This window comes from Pectinophora gossypiella, chromosome Z, assembly GCF_024362695.1.
Source record: "Pectinophora gossypiella chromosome Z, ilPecGoss1.1, whole genome shotgun sequence".
NCBI lineage: Eukaryota > Metazoa > Arthropoda > Insecta > Lepidoptera > Gelechiidae > Pectinophora > Pectinophora gossypiella.
The window spans coordinates 20380455-20403282 of record NC_065433.1 but is presented as its reverse complement, the minus strand read 5'-3'; the positions used below and the strand labels follow the sequence as shown (position 1 = coordinate 20403282).

Genomic DNA, 22828 nt, shown 5'->3' with positions numbered 1-22828 from the left:
CTGTGTGAAATAGCAGGTCAAGTATGACTGACACCGTGCTCGTACCAAGGGTTCTGTGGCCTTGACTTTGCCGTTGAAAACCTATTGTCTTCATGTACCTATACATCGTAGGATCGAATAGGGATCGAAACCAAAATAAGTCACTACAAGGACCAAGTATTTGGTCTTTGAGTCACTATTAGTTGACCAATTGCAAAAAGTTTGTAATGGCAAAACTGTTTTCTCCTTGATTTTCCCCATATATTGCCATAAGTCGCGATTGTGGTACCTTACATATAATTATGTTTTTTTTTTTGTAAGTGATAAGCTAGTGATAAGTGTTATAATTTAAAAGTGAGTGACTCAGTCTAAGACGTCATAGAAAACCAGGCCAAAAATTAAAAAAAACTTTGACATCCGCATATCGAACTCGAGTTCATTCGTGTTGATTCGTGTGTTTGTTTTGGTTACCGGGTTTATATCAGTATCAAGCTAAGTAATTGCATTGCAATAAAATAAACATGAATGTGAAAAAGTATCAGTTAGAAAACTACAGAAAATATTTGTTAAATAGGGTTACAGTAACTCCTCATTTCATTGAATACGTAGAAAACTGTTTAGCCAGTGAAGATGAAGCGGCACATCATTCCTTTCATAAAATTATGGTAAAAACCTATTTACAAGTATTATTATTTCGTTAATATGCTTAGATATGTAATAATAATATTATTAATATTAATATTTAAGTTTAAACTTAAATATCCCGAAGTCAATGTGACTGAACAACGCGTCGCCGACCAGTTGCGAGTTCGGATAGTACGCAAATTCCTATCCTCCGACATTGACATCATGACTGAACGCACAGAGACATAATTACCCTTCTTCCAGTGGCACTTGGTCTGTGACCCGTGTCTCTGGTAAATACCCTCCGAAAGAGGAGATAAACTATAGTTTAAAAAGATAATAATAATAATATAGGTATTCAAATTGGTTATATTTTTATAGGTGCACAATTGGACTGGATCTAGCACAAGTCTGTTTGATACCATTGCTGAATACTTCTCCCCCACATTTATACCAGTGAACTATACGTCCCAAGGCTCAATTAGTACATTTTATACTAGCAGCCTAGGTCTTGTACTGAAAATCACAAAGCTTGATTTCATGTTTCCACATCAAAGAAACATGTTCAGTGTAGATATTTTATTTAATGACAAAACTTCAGCAGACTGTTTTGAAAACAGAATAACAATCGAAGATACTGTGACTGGGGTGGTCAGTAACAGACTAAATGAAAAGTTTGAATTGAACTTGTCCGATTTTTGTAATGATCCAGGTAACATATAAAGCAATTTTTTTACTTTGAATGTTAAAATGTGTGTCTGTAACAACCTATTTAACACAGTGTTCTTTTCTTATGCAGAGTTTTTGCAGAAGAAAATTCATTTCTACAAAATCAATTTACTATCACAATTTAAAATACTTATGTTAAGAATGGGAAGAGACACAAAAGCTCTTAATTTAAGTAATAATAATTTAAGGTAAGTGATAAATGAACGTACATGTAAATATAATATTTTTAATGATAATAGTCATGCTGATGTAAATACTTTTTATTTTAGCCAAGTTCCAGTAGATATGGGTGCTTTCACAAAAATAGGGCAACTCTATTTCCGCAGCACATTTCACTTGAAATAATTAATAATTATTTACTACCAAAATTGTTAAATAACAGTTCACAATGTGTTTTATTTATCTCTCAAATTATGTTACAAGTGATATTATATTATATTTTAAAATCGGTTATATGGACCCCAAATGTCAGTCCCTAGGCATGTCCGACCTACGAAATTTTGTGCTTAGGTATCCATATTTAACAAGATTATTAAGTTTATACTTATTTTAATTATTACTTTTAAAATGTATAAGTACTCGAAGCTAATTATGTCAATATTTTGTAATTTAAATAAACAATAATTATTTTTCCTCAAATGAGTTTAGTGTCCTCAACTTTATTTGTCAGGCCCTAGCCACTTACGAATTTTAAAATTTCGCGACATAATTTTAATGAACGTTGAATAATACTAGTGAATTTTAAAGTATTACATGAAGTTATCCGCAGACAACACTCGCTTTGCGGTGGACATTTTTTAAATCAGTGCAAACCCGGCAGTTCGTGGCTCATCACGTGTTGGATCCAGTCACTTGGTCAGTCCCTAGGTAAGTAATTTTATTGTTAATTAATATGAAATTATTATAAATTAATCAATATTTACAAATAACATATCGGTTTCGTTCGGTAAATCATATTAGACTTCATAGTATTGTTTGCAACAGAATTTTATGTTTAATTTTAGTCCGAATCGTCAGTCCCTAGCCCATCAGGCCCTAGCTTTTGAAGGTGCTAGGGACTGATGCGAGTGGTTAGGGACTGACGTTTATTATTATAATAACAGTACTACAACGAAATATATTGTTTAATCCTTATATAATATTCACAATTATTGGTGAAATTTAATAAATTGTTGTTATCTATTTTATAGCAATATGCCGCCTTAAAAGAAACCAAAATTATCTGCTGCAAAAGCTCATTTAGAGAAAATTAAAAGTGATCCAGTTTTATTAGCACAGCACAAAGAGAAAGAAAGACTAAAGTATTTAAAAAAGAAGGAGAAGGGTCAACGAAAGTTTGTCCAGGATTATGACCTCACGTGCACATAGGAAAATAAAAAAAGAAGTGGAAGAAGTACTCATCTGATTATAGAAAGAACCTAAAACTTCAAAAAGTGATAATTTTGTTGTTGAAAATACCCCACCTTCATCTGACGATGAATTTATCAGAGAACCTGTAGCTCCAGAACTGCTGATCTACAATGAAAATGTAAATGACGACCTTAGACAAGTTGAAGCTAAAAGAAGAAGCCTAATTCAACAGAAGAAAAGAAATAAACTTTTGCAGAAAAAATGACAAATAATTGCTAATTTAAAAAAGAAGCTTAGCACTCAACTGAAGAAATATAGTAGACTGAAGAAAAAAAATAAGAAATCGAAGAATTTGCTCACACCTAAAAGTAAAATTGAACAACTAGCAGAAGATCCTAATCAAAGAAGAGAAATTGTGAAAAAGGCGTTGTTTCGCGAAGTGTTGGAAGCACAAATTACGGAAAATATTTCAAAAGCTAAAACTCATCAAGAGAAGTCAAATTTCAAACAGCTTTTGTCGGGCCCAAATGTTGAAAAATATAAACTTTGGCGATACAGTTCCAGCTCTTTAACACATAAAAAGTTTCGACCCCGTATTCCTAAAAAGAACTTGAAAGATAAGAGAAACAGAGTTGTCCAGATGGTTCAGAGATTTTATGAAGACGATAGTATTTGTTTCTTTACTTTTAAAATGTTATTTTCTACCTCAATAACTACTTAACAAGGGATTATGATAAGTGAGTAGCATTCAGTCAAAGGCCGCATAAGAATTTGTTTTAAAGAATCTTCCCTTACCTAATATGGCGAATTACTATAGGAAAGAAGTATTAAATATTCATTATTTTTGTTACTTATAAGTTATAAGATTGTCTTAATACTCATAGAACTAAAATAATTAAGTGATTAGCGTATAAGCCTAACGTGTTGAGTGTAAGAATTTGATTTGAAGAAATTCATAATTATATGACTGATAATTATAAAAAAACAAGCAAAGCAATATTGTGATTTTACAAATATTCGTAAGAAATAAATATAATACTACATACACAACTTAATTAATTACAATATCACTATTGTTCATCAGTCCCTAACTATACCTATCAGTCCCTAGATGCCTAAATTTGCAAAACTGTAAAAATCTCCTAAAATAAGACATAAAGTGGCTGGCCCTTTTAGATAAGACACAATTAATTGATCGCCTATCATGTACACTAACAGGGAATCCAATAACAAATAAAATATAATTAAGACAAATTACTTCCAAAAATGGCCTGTTTTTTGTGAAAGCACCCATATATTGAACTTCTTTATAAAGGGTAATTTAGTTGCAGTCAACTTGAGTGACAATAATGTAAGTAATATTTTAATTTTATAGGTACATATAATATCAATTCCCTAATTCATTTCACAGACACACATTCACATTTCTTTCAGCTTCAATCTATACAAGAAATCAGAGTAAGCAGCAAAATTGAAAAGTTGTGGGTAGAAGGAAACCCACTTTGTGCAGATCTGGACCCTATCACCTATGTGAGACATATAACTATGATGTTTCCAAGACTCACGGAATTGGTGAGAATGAATTATCTATCTTACAATGTGAAATTAAAGTAGAATTATTCAAATCATATTTTTGAAATGTCTTCTTGCAGGATGGTATCAAGTTAAATGCAAATGGAATTTTATTACCATTCTTCAAAAATTATTTAGTAACACCAGACAAAAGAACAAAGATGTTGGTTGACCAATTCCTGACTTTATATTTTTCACTCTATGATACACCAGGCAGAAAACGTATTGAAATGTTTTATGATCCAGATTGCTTTTGGACTTTGGCAATCAATTTTCGAGGTAATAATGTATTACTAGCAAGCGACTTCGCCCGCATACATTAACTTAAGTTTTCTGACATTGTTCTAGTTTTGGAACAATTTTCTTAATTTTTCATCTTTTTTGTGTTGTAATACTTTATTTCTGTAAGGTACTAAAATAGGATTCTGTAGTGTAAGAACTAGAAGGATCTACGATTTATAGAGATAAACCTATCTTACATATTTTTATTATTTTTTTTACTTTGTACTGCTCTATTTATAACATTATTAATGACCATATTCCTGGAGGTGGAGGCCTTGAGATCTATAACACAGGGTATCCTAGTGTAGGCTCCAGCCTCTACAAATATTATTAATGTTCATGTTATCAAATGATTGTGAACTAGTATAAGAACAATATTATTTGTAGAGGAAATAAATGTTTTACTTACTTACTATCTCATTCTACGGCAGTTGTTCCAAAGTGTTACTTCTACTCTGTGCTTCTATTATGTTGTCTATTAATACCAAAGTTTGTAAACTGGCAGTAAGATTCAATATAAATGTCAAGATTTTAAGTAATTTATAGTTAAAATGTTTCAGAGATACAAAGTGAATCATTGAAATCGTATGAAAATTTGTCGCGGAACTTATTAAGTCCTAAAAAAGGTGGTAATAAAAAACAGTACAAGAGACGAGATTCTATCCGTGGTATAATGTGCAACCTCCCTACAAGTGAGCATGACCCCACCACTTTCACTGTTGACGTAATTAACCACGATGTAAGTTATTTTATAATTGTATATCAAATATGTATGCTCAATATGTAAACCTATATTAATATAGCTCAATATTATAATTACGATTTACAGAAAAGGTGCTTAGTGCTTGTGGTAGATGGAGTTTTTAGAGAGGTTGACAATGACACAAACCCAACCAAATACTTTCACTTCAGAAGGACTTTTGTATTTGAAGGAAGTAACAAAAACAATGTAACTGAATATTTGATCAAAAATGACATGTTTTACTTAACCTTTGCTACACAGGAAATGATTGAAAACAGTTTTAAGGTAACATAACTTTTTGGAATATAAAATATACAGGGTGTTAGTGACATCGTAATGAATACTGAGGGTGATGATTCAGACCACGATTCTGAGTTAATATCAAGTGGAATGTTCCGTCCCAAAATTCATGTATTTTTTAATTATTTTCAATTCTATCCTTTGTGATGAAAAATTCCACTTGATATTACACATACATAAACTCACGCCCGTAATCCCTAATGGGGTGGGCAGAGCCACAAGTAATCAAAGACAACTTGCAGCCACTGTTGATACGAAGTCCAAAGATGGATATGATGAACCTTATGATATTAACTCAGAATAATGAGCTGACTCATCCTCTTCAGTATATGTTACGATGTCATCCTGTACAAGTACATACTAGTAGCCATACAAGTACCTAGACAGGGTGTTAGTGACATCGTTACAAATACTGAGGGAGATGTTTCAGACCACGATTCTGAGTTGATGTCAAGTGGATTTTCTGTCGGAAAATTCATGAAAATTTTAGTGTTTTTTTTTTATTTTCTGTTCCAAACTTTTGCAACGGACAATTCCACTTGATATCGACTCAGAATCATGGCCTAAATCATCCCTCTAGAGTTTTCGTTACAATGTCACTAACACCCTGTATAGAATGTGTTGTACCTTGAGTGTGCTCCAGGGCAAGTAAAAGCGAATATATTAAATTAGTTATAACTTTTGCAGAATCCAACAAGAGGTACTAATCCTATGGCACTTCAGAATCCAGAAGTAGAAGACATCAGTGCAGTTTGCAATGTGTTTTCCCGTATTACGCAGATGAAGAGAACTGAAGTAGAACCGTAAGTTTAATACAAACATACATAATAGGGATTACAAATTGTACATGCAACAGGGTTGGCAGAGAGAGTCACATGTTAAATAATTAATAGAATCAGCCATTAACTTAGCAGAAAACCATTAAAAATAATAAAATAATATGTCTTGATTTCAGCCTTGTTACTGACGTATATAGGCAGTTTATGTACTGATGTATTATTCCGATTTACTACTTGGTTTTCATAACATAAACAGATTATACTATATGTCCCACTGCTGGGCACAGGCCTCCCCTCAATCAACTGGAGGGGGTATGAAGCATACTCCACTATGCTGCTCCACTGCGGTTTGGTGGAGGTGTTTTTACGGCTAATAGCCAGGACCAATGGCTTAACGTGCCCTCCGAAGAACGGAATCATCTTACTTTTTCAGACAATCAGGTGATTCATGCTTGAAAAGTTCTTGCCAAACAAAGGACAGTCTCACAAAGTGATTTCGACAATGCCCCATCGGGAATCGAACCCGGACCTCCAGATCGTGAGCCTGACGCTCTAACCACTACACCAGAGGCTGTTTGGTTTTCATTGTACTCAATCTTTGGGGATAAACCTTTGGTGTGCCCAGTTTGCTGCTATACTGTTAATTAGTCGAAATATCCTTTTTCTATCCTCTCCAACCTTGGGATGAGCAGCAATATTAGGAAATATTTTATTTTCATGCCTAACTTTTTACAGTTATTTTTAATTTAATTTATTAAAATACACTTCTCATCAAAAAAATCGAAACACCTTGCAAGTTTACGTTTTGTCAGGATTATCAGAAAAATGTGTACATTTAGGAATAAATGTTAAATGTCGTTTAATAGTGAGTAATATGAGCTTATCAAATCTTAATGTTAATGTTCTAAATTTAAATGATTTTTTCATAGGTTTCGTATTTTGTTAAATGAGTCATTTTTATTCCGTATAGAGTATAAAGGAAATGGATAAAACAACACACGTAAATGAAAAAAAAAGCTAAAAAACGTTTATTTAATAACTTGTATTCCCTCCCCGAGCTCTAATTACTGCTTCCATACGGTTCTTCATCGATCGGATGAGAGTCACGATCACATGCTGTGGTATATTGTCCCATTCCTCTTGGATTGCATCTTGCAGCTGGCTAAGTGTTTCTGGGGCAGGATCTCTTGCTCGAATTCGTCTCTTTAATTCATCCCACAGATGTTCAATGGGATTCATGTCCGGGCTTCTTGCTGGCCATTCCATAATAGAGATATCGACTTCGTTAAGATAATCTCGTACGACGCCCGCGGTGTGAGCCCTAGCATTGTCGTGCATGAATATGAAGCCGTTGCCAATAAAATGTGCATAGGGCATCACATGAGGCTCGAGACACTCTTCGACGTACCGATGACAGTTTAGTGCAGGCAGACGTGGCCCAGACACGAAAGCAAGCTCTGTCTTACCGTCGGCGCTGATTCCTCCCCAAACCGTCCACGAACCGCCACCATAGCTGACCTTTTCTTCAATGCAGCATTGTGCATAGCGTTCTCCGTCTCTTCTGTAGACCTTGTTCCTTCCGTCGTTACCATACAGCATAATTTTACACTCATCAGAAAAGAGAACTTTGCTCCACTGTAGGTATGACCAATTTAGGTGCTCACGTGCAAAGTTAAGGCGCGCGCTCTTCGATGGTCTGCAGTTAATTTCGGCCCATTTGCTGGCTTATGCGGTACCAGTCCACGATCCTTCAAACCTTCTTCTAATTGTAGAGTCACTTACAGCCACCCTTCGTACAACACGAAGCCGCTGCTGCAGTTGAAAAGCGTTAAGGCGTCGATTTCTTAAAGAAGTTGTTACAATAAATCGATCATCTCGCTCAGAAGTGACCCGATTCCTGCCAGATCCTGAACGGCGCGTGAACAAACCAGTCTCCCGATAACGTTTATAGACTCTATGAACAGATGACAGGCTTAGATGCAGTCTTGCAGCCACAACACGCTGACTAAGGCCAGAATCCAGCAATGCCACAACTTGGGCGGCTTCTGTGGGCGAAGTATCCATACGTTTTAGAAAAAAAACCTTTTTTCAGACGTCCCAAAGTCACAGTATTGAAATAAAAAACAAAAAGTTTAAGGATAGGCGCCAATTTTTAGTTTTTAAACGCTAAATGTACTCCAACCCTAAACACACATTTGTCTCAAAACAGTGATTCATTTCGTTTATAAGATAAACAAATGAAATTCTAATTTTGAATTTAGAATTTTCGCTTATTACTGTAATGGCCAAACTGCCAGCTATACATTTATGTATTTTTTTTCATCGTATGAATTCTTTTTTGTGTTAAATTCGGACAGAAACAATGAAAACGGAAGTGTTTCGATTTTTTTGATGAGAAGTGTATAAAGAAGACTTCTGACTCCTACAAATAAATATTATTATTATCATTATGACTTCTATTTCAACTGTGATGATATTTATTTTAATTTTCAGGCGACTGAAAATCCATAATTATGATATCACCAGAGCGCTGAAAGATTTTTGTAAAGATGTAAAACTACAGAATATTCCCGCTGACATGTTCTACGAGGAGGAAGATTTTTCAGACACATCATCACTGATAGACGATGAATTAGATAGTTCAAGGTCATCTATTTAATATCTGTGCGAGTTGATACTTTTTTATTATCACAACAAGAGTGCACTTAGGCAGAGCACATACTAACTGACCAACGTGGTTCCTAATCCTAGTATATCTTAGCATAGCGACGGGGAAGAAGCAAATACTCCTATCTTACACAGACCTAACTTTACAGGAGGAGGAAAACTGAATAACTTTTTTGTTAATAATTATAGCGCGACGTCATGTTCTGAAGGTAGTTTTGTTATTTCAAGAGACATTTTTTTAAACTAATTGTTGGCAACATCCAACAGAATTATTATTTTTTACTTTTTAATTCAAAAAATGGCAATACCTTCTTCTTCTTCTACGATCAACTGTGTACCTAATAACGCAAATTGTGTGTGCTTAATTTTATCTAATAAAACTACGTGGTCAACTCTAAAGTCGCTGTATTCTTTAACATCTTCTACACCAGGCAGAGCACAACAACATCTGTGTGCGACATGGTCCTTCGAAGCCGGCATTAAGAAGAGGTTTTTAAGAAGCGCCGACCAACGAGTTGCGATTTTTCTGAGAGTGCGATTTTACGACGTGCCGTCTATACAGCCGTCCACCCAAAGAAAAAACCCACGAGAAAATTATTGTGGAGACTGCGAGTTCCAGATTTGGTCCCTATTTGTTCCGAATCCAGTCTTTCATTACGACAAGGAGCATACCGAGAAGAAAGCAAAATTAATTTCAAGAAAGTCATCCTCCATTTTGGTTTGGTATCAAGAAATTATTATACGACCAAATCAACGCTGCCAGCAAATTATTTGTCATCTCGTTCCTACATCTAGGTATTCAACAGGAGCAAGTGAGAAGCTACGCAGTGGAAGTCACCTAACGTTGCAAGCGGACTTGTCTTCGCCTACGATACCTCTCTCGCTCTAGCGAGCGATACTTCGTTTAGGGTGAGTGAGAAGCAAGATACGGCTACACGGTGCGACGACGGACTCCTGCGGCGTTCCACAAGGAAGAGCGAGACACAACGAGCTGTGCCAGTGCGAGTGAGCGAGACGAAAAGAGACGCTTAGTTTATAAGTACGGTATTTGTTTTTCATTCAGGAACCGCCATTTTAATTTACTTGTTCTTATGAGTGCGTGTTTGCTGACGATATTTTGAAAAATAATACAATTTACAGTTAGAATTGTCTATAAACAAGTTTACTTAATAGTTAATATAGTTGGTAACGAAATTGTGATACAATGGATGTGGAAAAGGCAAGTGAAAGTCCTCCTAATCAGGATTTAAAAAAGTTAGTGTCAACCAGAGGATATATAAAAGGTAATTTGACTCGTTTGTTAAATACACTAGTCGAAAATGGAGTAGAATCCCTGTCTTCGCACACACTAGAGGTCCGTCGTAACCGTGCTATATCTACGTTCGCGGAATACGAAAATGTAAACAAGGAAATTTTCTATCTAGACCCCGATAATTCAGAGAACATCAGTGAGTGCGAGGAGAAGTTTTACTCCATCTTAAACATCATAGATATAAAGTTGAGTACTCTCACATGCCCCCAGCCACAAGTTCAATCGTCCCATGTGGTACATAAAAGTAACAATAGCTTAAAATTACCAACTATCGAAATCAACCCGTTCTCGGGCAAGTACAGTGAATATGTGCAATTTATAGAGCTTTTCAAATCTATTATCCACAAGGATACGAGCTTTGACAACTTGCAAAAGCTACATTATTTGAGGTCTTTTTTGCGGAATGAACCTTACGATTTAATTAAGAATTTACCACTTGTCAATGACAGCTACGAGGTAGCATTAAAAATACTTAATGACAGGTATTATAATAAATATAAAATAAGAAATGAACATGTAAATTCGCTGTTAGATCTCTGTACAGTAAGTAAGGCAAGCCAGATTCGTGACTTTGTCTCCACTATTAAACAGAACTTAGCGGCTCTTAAAAACTTGGATGCAAAGGTGGATGAGTGGGACCCCATTCTAATTTGTATTTTTACCCGGAAATTAGATCCGACAACCGCTCGTGCTTTCCAACTCGAGCGTGATGCGAACGTGGATCCTACTGTCACCAAGCTCCTCGAGTTCTTAGAGAAACAGGCGTTGGCTATGGAGAACACGGAGCTGGCTTCATGGAAGCCAGTCAGCCAGCAGCCAGTTACAGTCAACATAGCGCCAGTGGAGACCAAGCAAGGATGTCAATACTGTAAGTGCACAGATCATAAAATTTATTCTTGTAAAACATTTAAAACTCTGCCCTCAGCGGAGAGACTCACCTTCGTGACGAGTAAAAAATTATGTAAAACATGCTTAAATGCTCATCCAGGCAAATGCAGGTTCCATTTTAAATGTGGACAATGTAAATTGAATCACAATACTTTGATTCACCACAAAGAGAGGCCTATGACCGATCCTGTCATTATGTTGTCTGGCAAAAATAATAATGTTTTACTTCCCACAGTGCGTGTCAAGCTGATTGCTCGAGATAATAGAGAGGTGCATATTAAAGCCATCTTGGACTCCGCCTCTCAAGCATCACTTGTCACCAGCAAGGTCGTGGATATATTGGGTGTGGCACCTATGCAAGACACAAACCAAATTATAGGTGTCACAAATTCAAAAAGCAATGTAAAATACTCAGTGCCCCTAGAGATTCACTCATTGAAGTCACCATATAAAACTTCCATCAATTGCCATGTAGTTGATGAAATCACATGCAGGTTACCCCAAACCAGAATTAACCCTTCCACCTTAGTCATTCCATCAGACATAGAATTAGCAGATGAGGAGTACTACAAACCATCAGATATTAACATGCTAATCGGTGCCAATGTGTTTTTTCAGGTGATTCAACCGACGTCACCGTCGGCGCAGGTCCAGCGGCAGTGCAGCGGTACCTGCGACGCGGCGGCGGCGGCGGCGGCGCAGCCACACCTGTCAACGAGTAATCCCGGCCCCTGCGAGGCATGCCAGCAGGACGGGGAGGCACCACGTATTCTCAATACTAAATTCGGTCATATCATCGCAGGCAATATACCTGCACAACATGAGGTAACCAAAGTTGTTTCTCTTTTATGCACCAAGTGTGACTCGGGCATTAATGACACAATTAAAAAATTCTGGGAGACTGAATGTGTCCCTGAAATCTTTAAAGAAGTTTCCTCAGAGCATGAGATTGTTGAAAACCACTTTCAGTCAACTGTAACATTAGAAAACAACAAATTTCAGGTAGACTTGCCTTTAAAAATGCCAATATCTGAGGTTAATGACACATTGGGTGACTCATTTGATTTAGCACTGTATAGGTTTTTAAACCTCGAAAAAAAATTGCATAAAAATGTTAATTTACTCACGGAGTACACAAAATTTATAAACGAGTATATAGAGCTGGGTCACGCTCATTTTATAAATTTCGATTGTTTAGATTTTAATAAGGAACCTATATATTTTCTGCCTCACCATGCAGTGGTCAATGAGAGCAGCAAAACAACCCGCACGCGGGTGGTGTTTGATGGTTCGATGAGAACAAAGAGAAAGGTCTCCTTAAATGATATTTTGCTCAATGGACCTATAGTACAAAGGGATCTTTTTGATATTATCTTACTATATCGTCTTGGTGATTACACGTTCAACAGTGACATAAAAAAAATGTTTAGGAATGTGACATTAAATACTGAACACACTTCTCTGCAAAATATTTTATGGCGAGAACAGGCTGACCAGCCTATCAAATGCATCCGCTTGGATACTGTTACCTACGGCTTGAAGTGTTCTAGCTACCTCGCGACACGGTGTTTAATTGAACTAGCAAACATATATAAAGATGAGTTTCCATTAGCTTCATTTATATTAAAAAATTGCACTTATGTTGACGATGTTTTATATTCTAATTCTGATATGCATGAACTGCTTGAAGCTAAAGCACAGATTAACAAATTACTTAAACTGGGAGGCTTTGAACTACACAAATGGTCGTCAAATTGCAGTGACGTTTTGCTAGACGTTCCTAGTAATCAGCAACAATTAGACGAGATAGACCTTGAAAAGGAGAATTACAGTATAAAGGCATTAGGCCTAACCATTGATGCAAAAAACGATTGTTTTATAATTAAATCTCCTGAGACAATAAATGCTCCGTCCTCAACGAAAAGGGAAATTCTGAGCCAAATATCAAAATTCTATGATCCATTAGGGTTTGTAAGCCCTATCGTAGTAAAAGCTAAGGTCATCATGCAAAGATTATGGCTTGAGAAAGTCGACTGGGACGCCAAGCCACCGCAAGACGTGCAGGATGAATGGGTGCAGTTTGCTGACAGCTTATCTTCTATGGAGCCTATACATTTTAACAGAAATATCCAGGTGCCCGCCAATGCCGAGGCAGTGCAGTTAATTGGGTTCGCAGACGCATCCAGCTCGACCGGCTACGGGTGTTGCATATATCTGCGCGTGATACACGCAACAGGTAAGGTTGAATTATCCTTACTCTGTTCCAAGTCGAGAATTAATCCACGCACGAAGCCCTTGACCATTCCCCGGCTCGAGCTCAACGCCAACTTGCTTTTAGCACAATTGATGATGAAAGTATATAATACTTTAACAATAAAAATAAAAGTGGATAATGTATTCTTATTCACCGATTCACAAGTCGCATTGGCATGGATAAATACGGAAGTTACGCGATTGCAAGCCTACGTGTCGAACAGGGTAAGGGTAATTCAACAATTGACCAATAAATGGCGCTGGCTGTACGTGAATACACGAGAAAACCCTGCAGATTATATAAGCAGAGGGCTGAGTCCGCATGAAATTGCTTCCTGCTCAATGTGGTGGCACGGGCCGGCGTTTCTGAAAGACAGGGAGTATACATTTAATAATAATATACAGTTGCCTGATGACTTACCTGAAATGAAGACCAGCTCCGTCTCCTCCAGTGACGTAGTGCTTGTAACTACACAACCGTATAATCTTTCTCATATATTAGGAAAGTATTCGGATTTCAATAAAATGACGCGTGTCATTGCGTATATGATGAGGTTTTTGCATAATAGTAAACCCAAAAATAAAAATACTAAAATAAATACAAATTATCTGTCTAGCGTGGAGCTTCAACAAGCTAGATTACTTATAATAAAACATGAACAAAATACGTATTTCAAGGACGAGTTTCAGTCGTTAAAAAGCAACGAGAATGTTAAGGGCCATCTTAAGCCTCTGCATCCATTTATCGATGATAAGGGTGTTGGCAACACCAACACAATTTAAAAATAAAAAATATAGTTTGTTAGTCTGACGTCACTTCCTGTTACATTTCGTCCATCATCGTTGTAAGCTCCATTGTTGCTCGCATAATTTACGCGAAATAAAAGTGTTTATTCAAGTCTCCGAGTGTTTTAATTAGTGCAGTGAAAGCAGCTCAACCTCACCATCTACACATACAGTCCACTAGCCCCAGCTGACATGGTCCATCGAGCCATGGTTTTGATCTGCGCGACGAAAACCTATGATTTGGAGAAGAAATAACGCTTCGGAAATTTTGCGCTACAAGCATCACGATTTGGAGCAGAGCGACGACACTTCGCAGCGCGACGCGATATATACCATCTTTATTGGTACAACGCCTTCCCGCCACGCAAGAAGACGATCATACGAAGAAATCAAACATTTCCATTTTGGTCGGCATTGATTTCAATTACGCCGCCATTTTCTCTTGGGGCGCAAGCACGAAACGGCAACGTCGCGCGCGCAAAGGAAGAAATTTGGAGGGAACGACGACGGGGTCGTCACACGAGGCCACCGGGGAAAATACTTCACGAGCTTGCCTAGCAATCGGCGTCCCTGATTGGCGCTTTACATTTGACAGCGTCCAATCACGATCAACGCGTCCGCTTCACTCTTCCCCATTCGCAGGTTTATTTCCCAGAATCGGCCGAGCCTGCGCGCGTCGTATGAGTAGTTCATTCAACCAGCGAGCGCGCAGAAATCTCACAGCGAGTTTTTACCGCCGACGCCGACGAGTTTTATTGCAATTTTCGTTTGTTTACATTATAACAAACAGTGAAAATAACATTATTTAGTTAATTAATTACATAGTAAGTGATTGGTGCTAAGTTTGTGCAAGATGACGACGACTAGCGAGCTGGTTGCCACGCGAGGATATCTCAAAGGTACAATTACACGTATTTACAACTCTGTGTCGACTCAGGAAAATGTTTCTTCCGCGCAAACTGAAACACTGCTTGCCAGAAAACAAAAGCTAATGCAAGCATTTTCAGAATATGAAACTTCAAACATAAAAATGTTGTCGTTAGATAAAAATGCTAACCTCGAAAGCGACATAACAGAGGTCGAAAATAAGTACTATAGCATTCTCACTATAATAAACAATGAGATTAGTCGTCGTGAGCGCGATTCCAACCAGCAAGCTTCGTCCCCATCATGTAAATTAAAATTACCAGCAATTGATGTGCCTGTTTTCAGTGGAAAGTTTACGGATTACACGCCTTTCATCAACTTATTTAATTCATTGATTGATAGTAACAAATCTATTGATTTTGTTCAAAAGCTATACTATTTACGATCTTATTTGAAAGATGAGGCGCTAGACCTAATAAAAAACTTACCACTGACGGCAGATAGTTACAATAAGGCCATTACTCTATTGGACAATAGGTATAACAATAAGTTTAGAATTGTAAACGAACATATTACCACCATCCTTGATATGAAACCTGTAACAAAATCAACAGCAAGCAATCTTAGGGAATTTGTTGCTACAGTTAGACAGGAACTTGCTGCATTATCCAACTTAGAGCCAAATACGCAATATTGGGATGCTATATTGTTGTGTGTTCTATCCCGCAAACTAGATTTGTTCACGAGCCGAGCGTACCAGCTTGAGAGGGACACCCAGCAAGATCCAACAATGGACGACTTCCTTGCCTTCCTGACCAAGAGGGCCCTGGCGATGGAGAATGCTGAACCAGGTATCGGCCAGCAGCGGCTGCAGCAGCCCAGAGATCCAAGGGAGCAGTATCGAGGTCCAGCAGGCAGAGCAGTAGTTACCAATGCTACGGCTCAACCACCAGCTTGTCTATACTGTAAGTTGAATCACAAATTATATTTATGTCACGGTTTCAAATTATTACCTGCAAAGAAAAGAGTTCAGTTTGTTAAAGAGAAGAGCCTGTGTAACATCTGTCTAAGTGCACACACAAGAAAGTGTAGGTACCACTTCCGGTGCACAGAGTGCAAAATGGCACATCACACTCTGCTACATGTCAACACCGACTTACACAATAGTGATACCACACCAGTCGTTGCATCACCTGCCTCTTTGGCAGCGAATAACTATAATGATGTTCTTTTGCCAACAGCAAAGGTGAAAGTCTTCGCTCGAGATGGCACTCCAATTTACCTCAAAGCCCTACTTGACAGTGGGTCCCAGCTGTCTTTCATAACGGATAAAGCCGTACAGCTGCTTGACTTGAAGCCCACAGATAATAATGTCAACGTAATAGGCATCACCAATACAAAGGCAAATGTCAAACGCTGCTTACCTGTGGATATTTATTCAGTGACAAGCCCCTTCAAGGTTTCGACTACCTGCCATGTTGTGGAGCGTATAACTTGTCAACTGCCTCAAAATAAATTCGATCTCCCAAGCCTACATTTGCCGAAACATATACAACTAGCAGACGAAACATTTAACATTCCCAGTGAAATTGATTTGCTAATGGGCGCGGATGTGGTATTTCAGGTCCTGCTGCCGACGTCGGAGTCGCCGGAGCCTCCGAGCTTCCAGTTGGCGCCACCGCGTGAGCGTCCGCAGCATGCATCCTCTGCCACCGTCCATCAGCTACGTCTAATCAACACACACCTGGGCTACATAGTTGGAGGCAATTTACCCCAGCTACCTTCGTCTAATTCTGCTGGTAAAGTTAGTTTACAATGTTTACAGTGCAACGACGAAATCTCTAGTAACTTAAATAAGTTATGGAAAACTGAAAGTGTTCCTGAAACTTTTATTGAAACATCTTCAGAGCATGAGCTCTGCGAATCTATATTTAAAGACACTGTACAGTTGAAAGAGAATCGTTTTGTAGTTGCACTGCCACTTAAACTGCCTCTAGAAGAAATTAATGACGCTTTAGGGGACTCTTTCCATTTTGCATACAAGCGGTTTCTCAATTTGGAAAAGAAGTTACATAAAAACCCAGATCTTTTCTCTGAATATCAAAAATTCATACATGAATACTTGAATCTTAATCATGGCCACTATGTTGATATAGAAACGATGCAATTAAATAAGGAAGCAACATATTTTTTGCCGCACCACGCAGTACTTAAACCTGATAGCAAAACTACTAAGCTGCGCACAGTCTTTGATGGGTCTATGAAGACTAGTTTGAAAGTCTCGCTCAACGATTTACTTTTAAATGGGCCGACAGTTCAAAGGGATCTTTTTGATATTTTACTCTCCTTTCGATTTGGTACTTTCACCTTCACTACCGACATAAAACAAATGTTTCGAAATGTGAATCTAGTCTCTGACCATACTTCATTACAGAACATCCTATGGCGCGACCACCCAGACGAGACCATCAAGTGCATAAGACTGACCACTGTGACTTACGGCCTGAAGAGTTCGAGTTATCTCGCGACACGATGTCTCAAGGAGCTCGCACTGCGACATGAATGCGACCTGCCACTGGCATCATTCATAATCAGTAACTCCACTTACGTAGATGACGTACTATACTCACACAATGACTTAAACACCATTCTAGAAGCCAAGTCACAACTCCGTCAGCTATTACAGCTCGGCAGCTTCCAGACCCATAAGTGGTCATCCAATGACAGTAGAGTGATCGATGACATTCCTATGACTGAACAACACTTTGACGACCTTGACCTCGAACAAGACGACTGTAGTTTGAAGGCGTTAGGTTTGCAATTAGTCGTCAAAAATGACCAATTCAAAATTACTTGTCCAGAGCCCTTTCATAGTGATAAGATCACTAAAAGAGATATCTTGTCCTACATAGGAAAGTTTTACGACCCACTAGGTTTTGTTAGTCCTGTTGTGGTACAGGCCAAAGCTATCATGCAGAAATTATGGTCTTCCAAGACAGACTGGGATTCCACGCCTGATGACGACATTAGGAAAGAATGGCTCGAGTTTTCTTCCAGTCTTGCCGAGATGAAACCAATTTTTATTAACAGAAACATCTCTGTATCAGATGACGACATTGTGGAACTTATAGGTTTTTCAGATGCTTCCAGCACGACGGCGTATGGCTGCTGTGTCTACTTACGTGTTACCCATCCATCAGGCGACGTAGATGTACGTTTACTTTGCTCCAAGTCTCGTATCAATCCCCTGCAGAACAAGGGTATGACAGTCCCGCGTTTAGAGCTGAATGCCGCGCTGCTTCTCTCCATGCTTATTTCCAAGGTGCGGGCTACGCTGAATTTAAAAATCAAAATAAGCAATGTTTACTTATTTACAGACTCGCAAATCGTACTCGCATGGTTACACACGCAACCCATAAAGCTCACGGCTTACGTCGCGAATCGTGTGAAGGCTATTACTAACAATACAGCTGATTGTCGTTGGCTTTACGTCAACACGAAAGACAACCCGGCTGACTACATAAGCAGAGGAGTACGTCCACAAGAACTTGCTGACTGCGCTATGTGGTGGTGTGGGCCGGCTATGTTGCATGATCCTGGTTTTTGTTTTGATGTCGGTTTCAGCTTACCTTCAGACATTCCAGAGACGAAGGTTGGTCCAGCATTCTCCATCAGTCAGGCAGTCTCTACAGGGGTCGTTACTAATACTGTTTTTCAACAGCTTCACAAACATTCTAGTATTTCTAAAATGGTTCGTATAATGGCTTACGTTATGAGATTTATTAATAATTTAAAATCTCACAAAGTCACACGCAAGTTCCTTTCTAGCACAGAATTAAATTCTGCTCTAATGTTGCTTGTCAGACATGAACAAGAAGTTCATTTCAGTGAGGAAATGTCATGTATTAATAATAATAAACCTGTTAAAGGTCCCTTGCACAGCTTACATCCATTCATTGATAACATGGGCATTTTGCGCGTAGGTGGTAGGCTACATCATTCTAATATACCATACCTGCAAAAACATCAGGCTATTCTACCTAAAAATTCGCATGTTACCAAGTGCATTGTTATAAGTGAGCATGAAAGGCTGCTCCATGCAGGGCCTAAACTTTTATTGACTAATTTAAACCAAAAATTTTGGATAACAAATGGCTTAATGTTTGTAAAAAGTATAACGCATAAATGCATTGTATGTTTCAGACAAAAGGCTACAGCTTCGAAGCAGTTGATGGGCTCCCTGCCGGCCGGAAGGGTAACTGCTACAAGTCGCCCTTTCGAGAAGGTTGGAGTAGATTTCGCTGGGCCTATAGATGTCAAACTCTCACGTGTGAGACGGTCGGTCACGGGCAAGGGGTATATTTGTGTTTACGTTTGTTTCGCCACTAAGGCAGTTCATTTAGAGCTAGCGTCCGACCTCACAACTGATACCTACCTAGCATGTCTAAGACGATTCGTTTCTAGAAGGGGACTGCCCAGTGAAATATACTCCGACAACGCCAGCACCTTCAAGGGGGCACAGAGCCAGTTAACTGAACTGTATGCCTTGCAGTCCTCTCGGGACCACCAAGGGAAAGTGCATGATTATTCAGCTCAACATGGAATCGATTTTCATTTTATTCCTAGCTACTCACCTACCTTTGGTGGCCTCTGGGAGGCTGCCGTTAAAAGTACAAAGTACCACCTTAAGAGAGTAGTACAAGGTCATTTATTAACATATGAACAGATCAATACTATTCTAGTAGAAATTGAATGTATCTTAAATTCGAGGCCTCTTGTCCCTTTATCCAGTAGCGATGTTAACGATTACAGTTATCTTACTCCTGGCCACTTTATAATTGGTAATGCATTAACTATGTACCCAGAAAAGGATGTATCGAATGTACCTCAAAATAGATTAAAATTTTGGCAACTATGTACTCATGTAAAACAATCTTTTTGGAAAATGTGGCACAAGGATTACCTTAATCTCTTGCAAAATAGACCTAAGTGGTTAGATATTTCTCCTAATATAAAATTAGGGTCTCTTGTTATTTTGAAGGAGGATAATGTTCCCACCATGGAGTGGAAAATGGCTAGAGTTGTAAAACTTGTACCTGGTCATGACGGCCACGTGCGCGCTGTAGAAGTCAAGACTTCCAATGGTCATACTCATGTGCGCTCCATTGTGAAAGTGTGTGTCTTGCCCATAGATGACTAATAGTGTTATAAGATTACTTACAGTTTACAGATTTACAATTTACTTTATTTACCTTTTGTACTAGGGGCAATACATATACTCTATGTGTACTCTTTATTTGGTTTGATATGCCAAGATTTTATGTGTATTTCTTTTCGTTGTGTAAAATGTATACTTACCAAAACTTAATTATAAGTAAAACTCTTTTATTTGATGTTTAAGCTTTATATAAACCACATACTTACGAACTTAGTTTTAAGGTGTGTTCCAATTTATAATTATTGATTTAAAATAAGGCTTAACTTCGTTATTACTTGTAACTTATTTTTATGCATACATTAGTACTTGTGTGTTTCCCTTTAGCACATAATTTGTAGCCTTACGCATGTTAGGTAACTTAGGTTTTAACTTAAATGTTTTTTATGACTTAGAAGTGTATTTGTGATAGGTCAAATTTAGATATTTTCAACCTAAGTTCTTTGTGATAGACTTAGCTATATCTTAATGGCACTTAGTTCTTTTGTGAGGCCGCAACATGTTGGCAACACCAACACAATTTAAAAATAAAAAATATAGTTTGTTAGTCTGACGTCACTTCCTGTTACATTTCGTCCATCATCGTTGTAAGCTCCATTGTTGCTCGCATAATTTACGCGAAATAAAAGTGTTTATTCAAGTCTCCGAGTGTTTTAATTAGTGCAGTGAAAGCAGCTCAACCTCACCATCTACACATACAGTCCACTAGCCCCAGCTGACAAGGGACTATTGAGAGTAGGGGGTCGATTACAAAATTCTAGCCTTCCTTATTCACAAAAACACCCAATTATCTTGCCAAAACATTCAAGAATAACTGAACTTATAATACGTCATGAGCATTTACGATTACTTCACGCAGGTCCAAAATTGTTAGTATCGCAATTAAATCAAAAATACTGGCTTATAAATGGTATTAGACAGGTAAAAAAGATAACACATAAATGTCTAACATGTTTCAGAATCAAAGCAAATACTGCAAAGCAGCTAATGGGTTCCCTACCGCAGCAGCGAGTCACAGCTTCCAGGGCATTCCAGGTAGTCGGCTTGGACTTCGCTGGGCCAGTGCAAGTTAAAAACTCCAGAGTAAGACGAGCCTTAATTGGAAAGGGATATGTCTGCATATTCGTCTGTTTCGTGACAAAGGCAGTTCACTTTGAACTAGCCTCAGACCTATCTACAAACACCTTTCTAGCTTGTTTCAAGCGTTTCATATCGCGGAGATCACTGCCCACTGAAGTCTTTTGCGACAATGGAACTGCCTTCGTAGGCGCAAGGAACCACTTAGCTGAGTTGTACAAGCTTAATAAATGTAAAGACCATCAGTCACAGGTGCAAAATTATTCCAATAGCTTAGGCGTAAAATTTCATTTCATACCTAGTTATTCGCCTGTATTTGCTGGATTAGCCGAAGCTGCCGTTAAGAGTATGAAGTATCATTTAAAGAGAACCATAGAAAAAAATGTACTTACATATGAACAATTAAATACTGTTTTGTGTCAGATAGAAGCAGTATTGAATTCTAGGCCGCTTATGCCATTATCTTCCACAGACACTGCAGATTTTAGTTATCTGACTCCGGGTCACTTTATAGCAGGGGGTCCGCTTACCTCCTACCCTGAGCCAGACATCACAGATATTCCATCAAATAGACTCAATTTTTGGCAAACAGTCGAAAATATGAAGCAGCGATTTTGGAAGGTATGGCATACGTATTACTTAAATACCTTGCAATGCAGGCCCAAGTGGCGCGATGCCCAACCGAACATAGCTGTAGGCACTTTGGTGATAATGAGGGAGCCAAGCTCACCTTCCTTATATTGGCCTATGGCCAGAGTAGTGAAGGTCTTTCCAGGCGGCGATGGAAAGGTGCGGGCCTTACAAGTCCGCACTCCGAATGGAAAGACGTTCACTCGCTCGCTTTCGGGCATATGTGTATTACCGTTACCATAGAGTTTCAGTATAAGCTATAACATAAGGACATAGTAGTAATAAGTGTCTATTGTAAATTATAATAAGTATAAAAAATATATAATTGTAATAATATAAGACTTAACAATAATTTTATACTTTGTCTTGTTAGGCCGCAGCATGTTGGCAACATCCAACAGAATTATTATTTTTTACTTTTTAATTCAAAAAATGGCAATACCTTCTTCTTCTTCTACGATCAACTGTGTACCTAATAACGCAAATTGTGTGTGCTTAATTTTATCTAATAAAACTACGTGGTCAACTCTAAAGTCGCTGTATTCTTTAACATCTTCTACACCAGGCAGAGCACAACAACATCTGTGTGCGACACTAATATTAATTTTGTATATATAGAGGAATTAAAGTTAATGTAAGTTAGAGCCTATTGGTTTCTGTGTTGGGTCGAAAGTTTTGACGTTAGACGGTTTTTCCACTTGCAATTAATCCTTCAAATTCCTATTGTTTGACTTATTTCTCTTTGTAAACTATTCACTGTAGCTTCAAAAACCTAT

At 38.0% G+C, this 22828-nt stretch overlaps 3 protein-coding genes across 6 annotated transcripts; all 3 read left to right on the top strand.

Moving 5' to 3' along the window:
* The first annotated feature begins 425 nt into the window (after positions 1 to 425).
* On the top strand, positions 426 to 9142 carry LOC126380566 (nuclear RNA export factor 2-like). The gene is made up of 11 exons (XM_050030066.1): positions 426 to 644; positions 985 to 1315; positions 1403 to 1520; positions 1602 to 1619; positions 3979 to 4033; positions 4117 to 4254; positions 4335 to 4533; positions 5097 to 5275; positions 5366 to 5563; positions 6266 to 6381; positions 8851 to 9142. The coding sequence occupies exons 1-11, from the start codon at positions 501 to 503 to the stop codon at positions 9014 to 9016; spliced, it is 1662 nt and encodes a 553-aa protein (XP_049886023.1). The 5' UTR covers positions 426 to 500; the 3' UTR covers positions 9017 to 9142.
* A 134-nt stretch (positions 9143 to 9276) lies between these two features.
* LOC126380554 (uncharacterized) lies at positions 9277 to 14378 on the top strand. 2 transcript variants are annotated; one of them, XM_050030042.1, is made up of 2 exons: positions 9277 to 11204; positions 11843 to 11983. In XM_050030042.1, the coding sequence occupies exons 1-2, from the start codon at positions 10229 to 10231 to the stop codon at positions 11944 to 11946; spliced, it is 1080 nt and encodes a 359-aa protein (XP_049885999.1). In that variant the 5' UTR covers positions 9277 to 10228; the 3' UTR covers positions 11947 to 11983. The 2 variants fall into 2 exon arrangements, with proteins under 2 accessions (XP_049885999.1, XP_049885998.1); XM_050030041.1 differs by having other exon boundaries at positions 9291 to 10307; positions 11010 to 14378.
* A 127-nt stretch (positions 14379 to 14505) lies between these two features.
* Positions 14506 to 20988, top strand: LOC126380550 (uncharacterized). 3 transcript variants are annotated; one of them, XM_050030031.1, is made up of 3 exons: positions 14506 to 15087; positions 15865 to 16095; positions 16755 to 20988. In XM_050030031.1, exons 2-3 carry the CDS (start codon positions 16063 to 16065, stop codon positions 20328 to 20330), a joined length of 3609 nt encoding a protein of 1202 aa, XP_049885988.1. In that variant the 5' UTR covers positions 14506 to 15087; positions 15865 to 16062; the 3' UTR covers positions 20331 to 20988. The 3 variants fall into 3 exon arrangements, with proteins under 3 accessions (XP_049885988.1, XP_049885986.1, XP_049885985.1); XM_050030029.1 differs by having other exon boundaries at positions 15865 to 20988; XM_050030028.1 differs by having other exon boundaries at positions 14506 to 15162; positions 15865 to 20988.
* The last annotated feature ends 1840 nt before the right edge of the window (positions 20989 to 22828 follow it).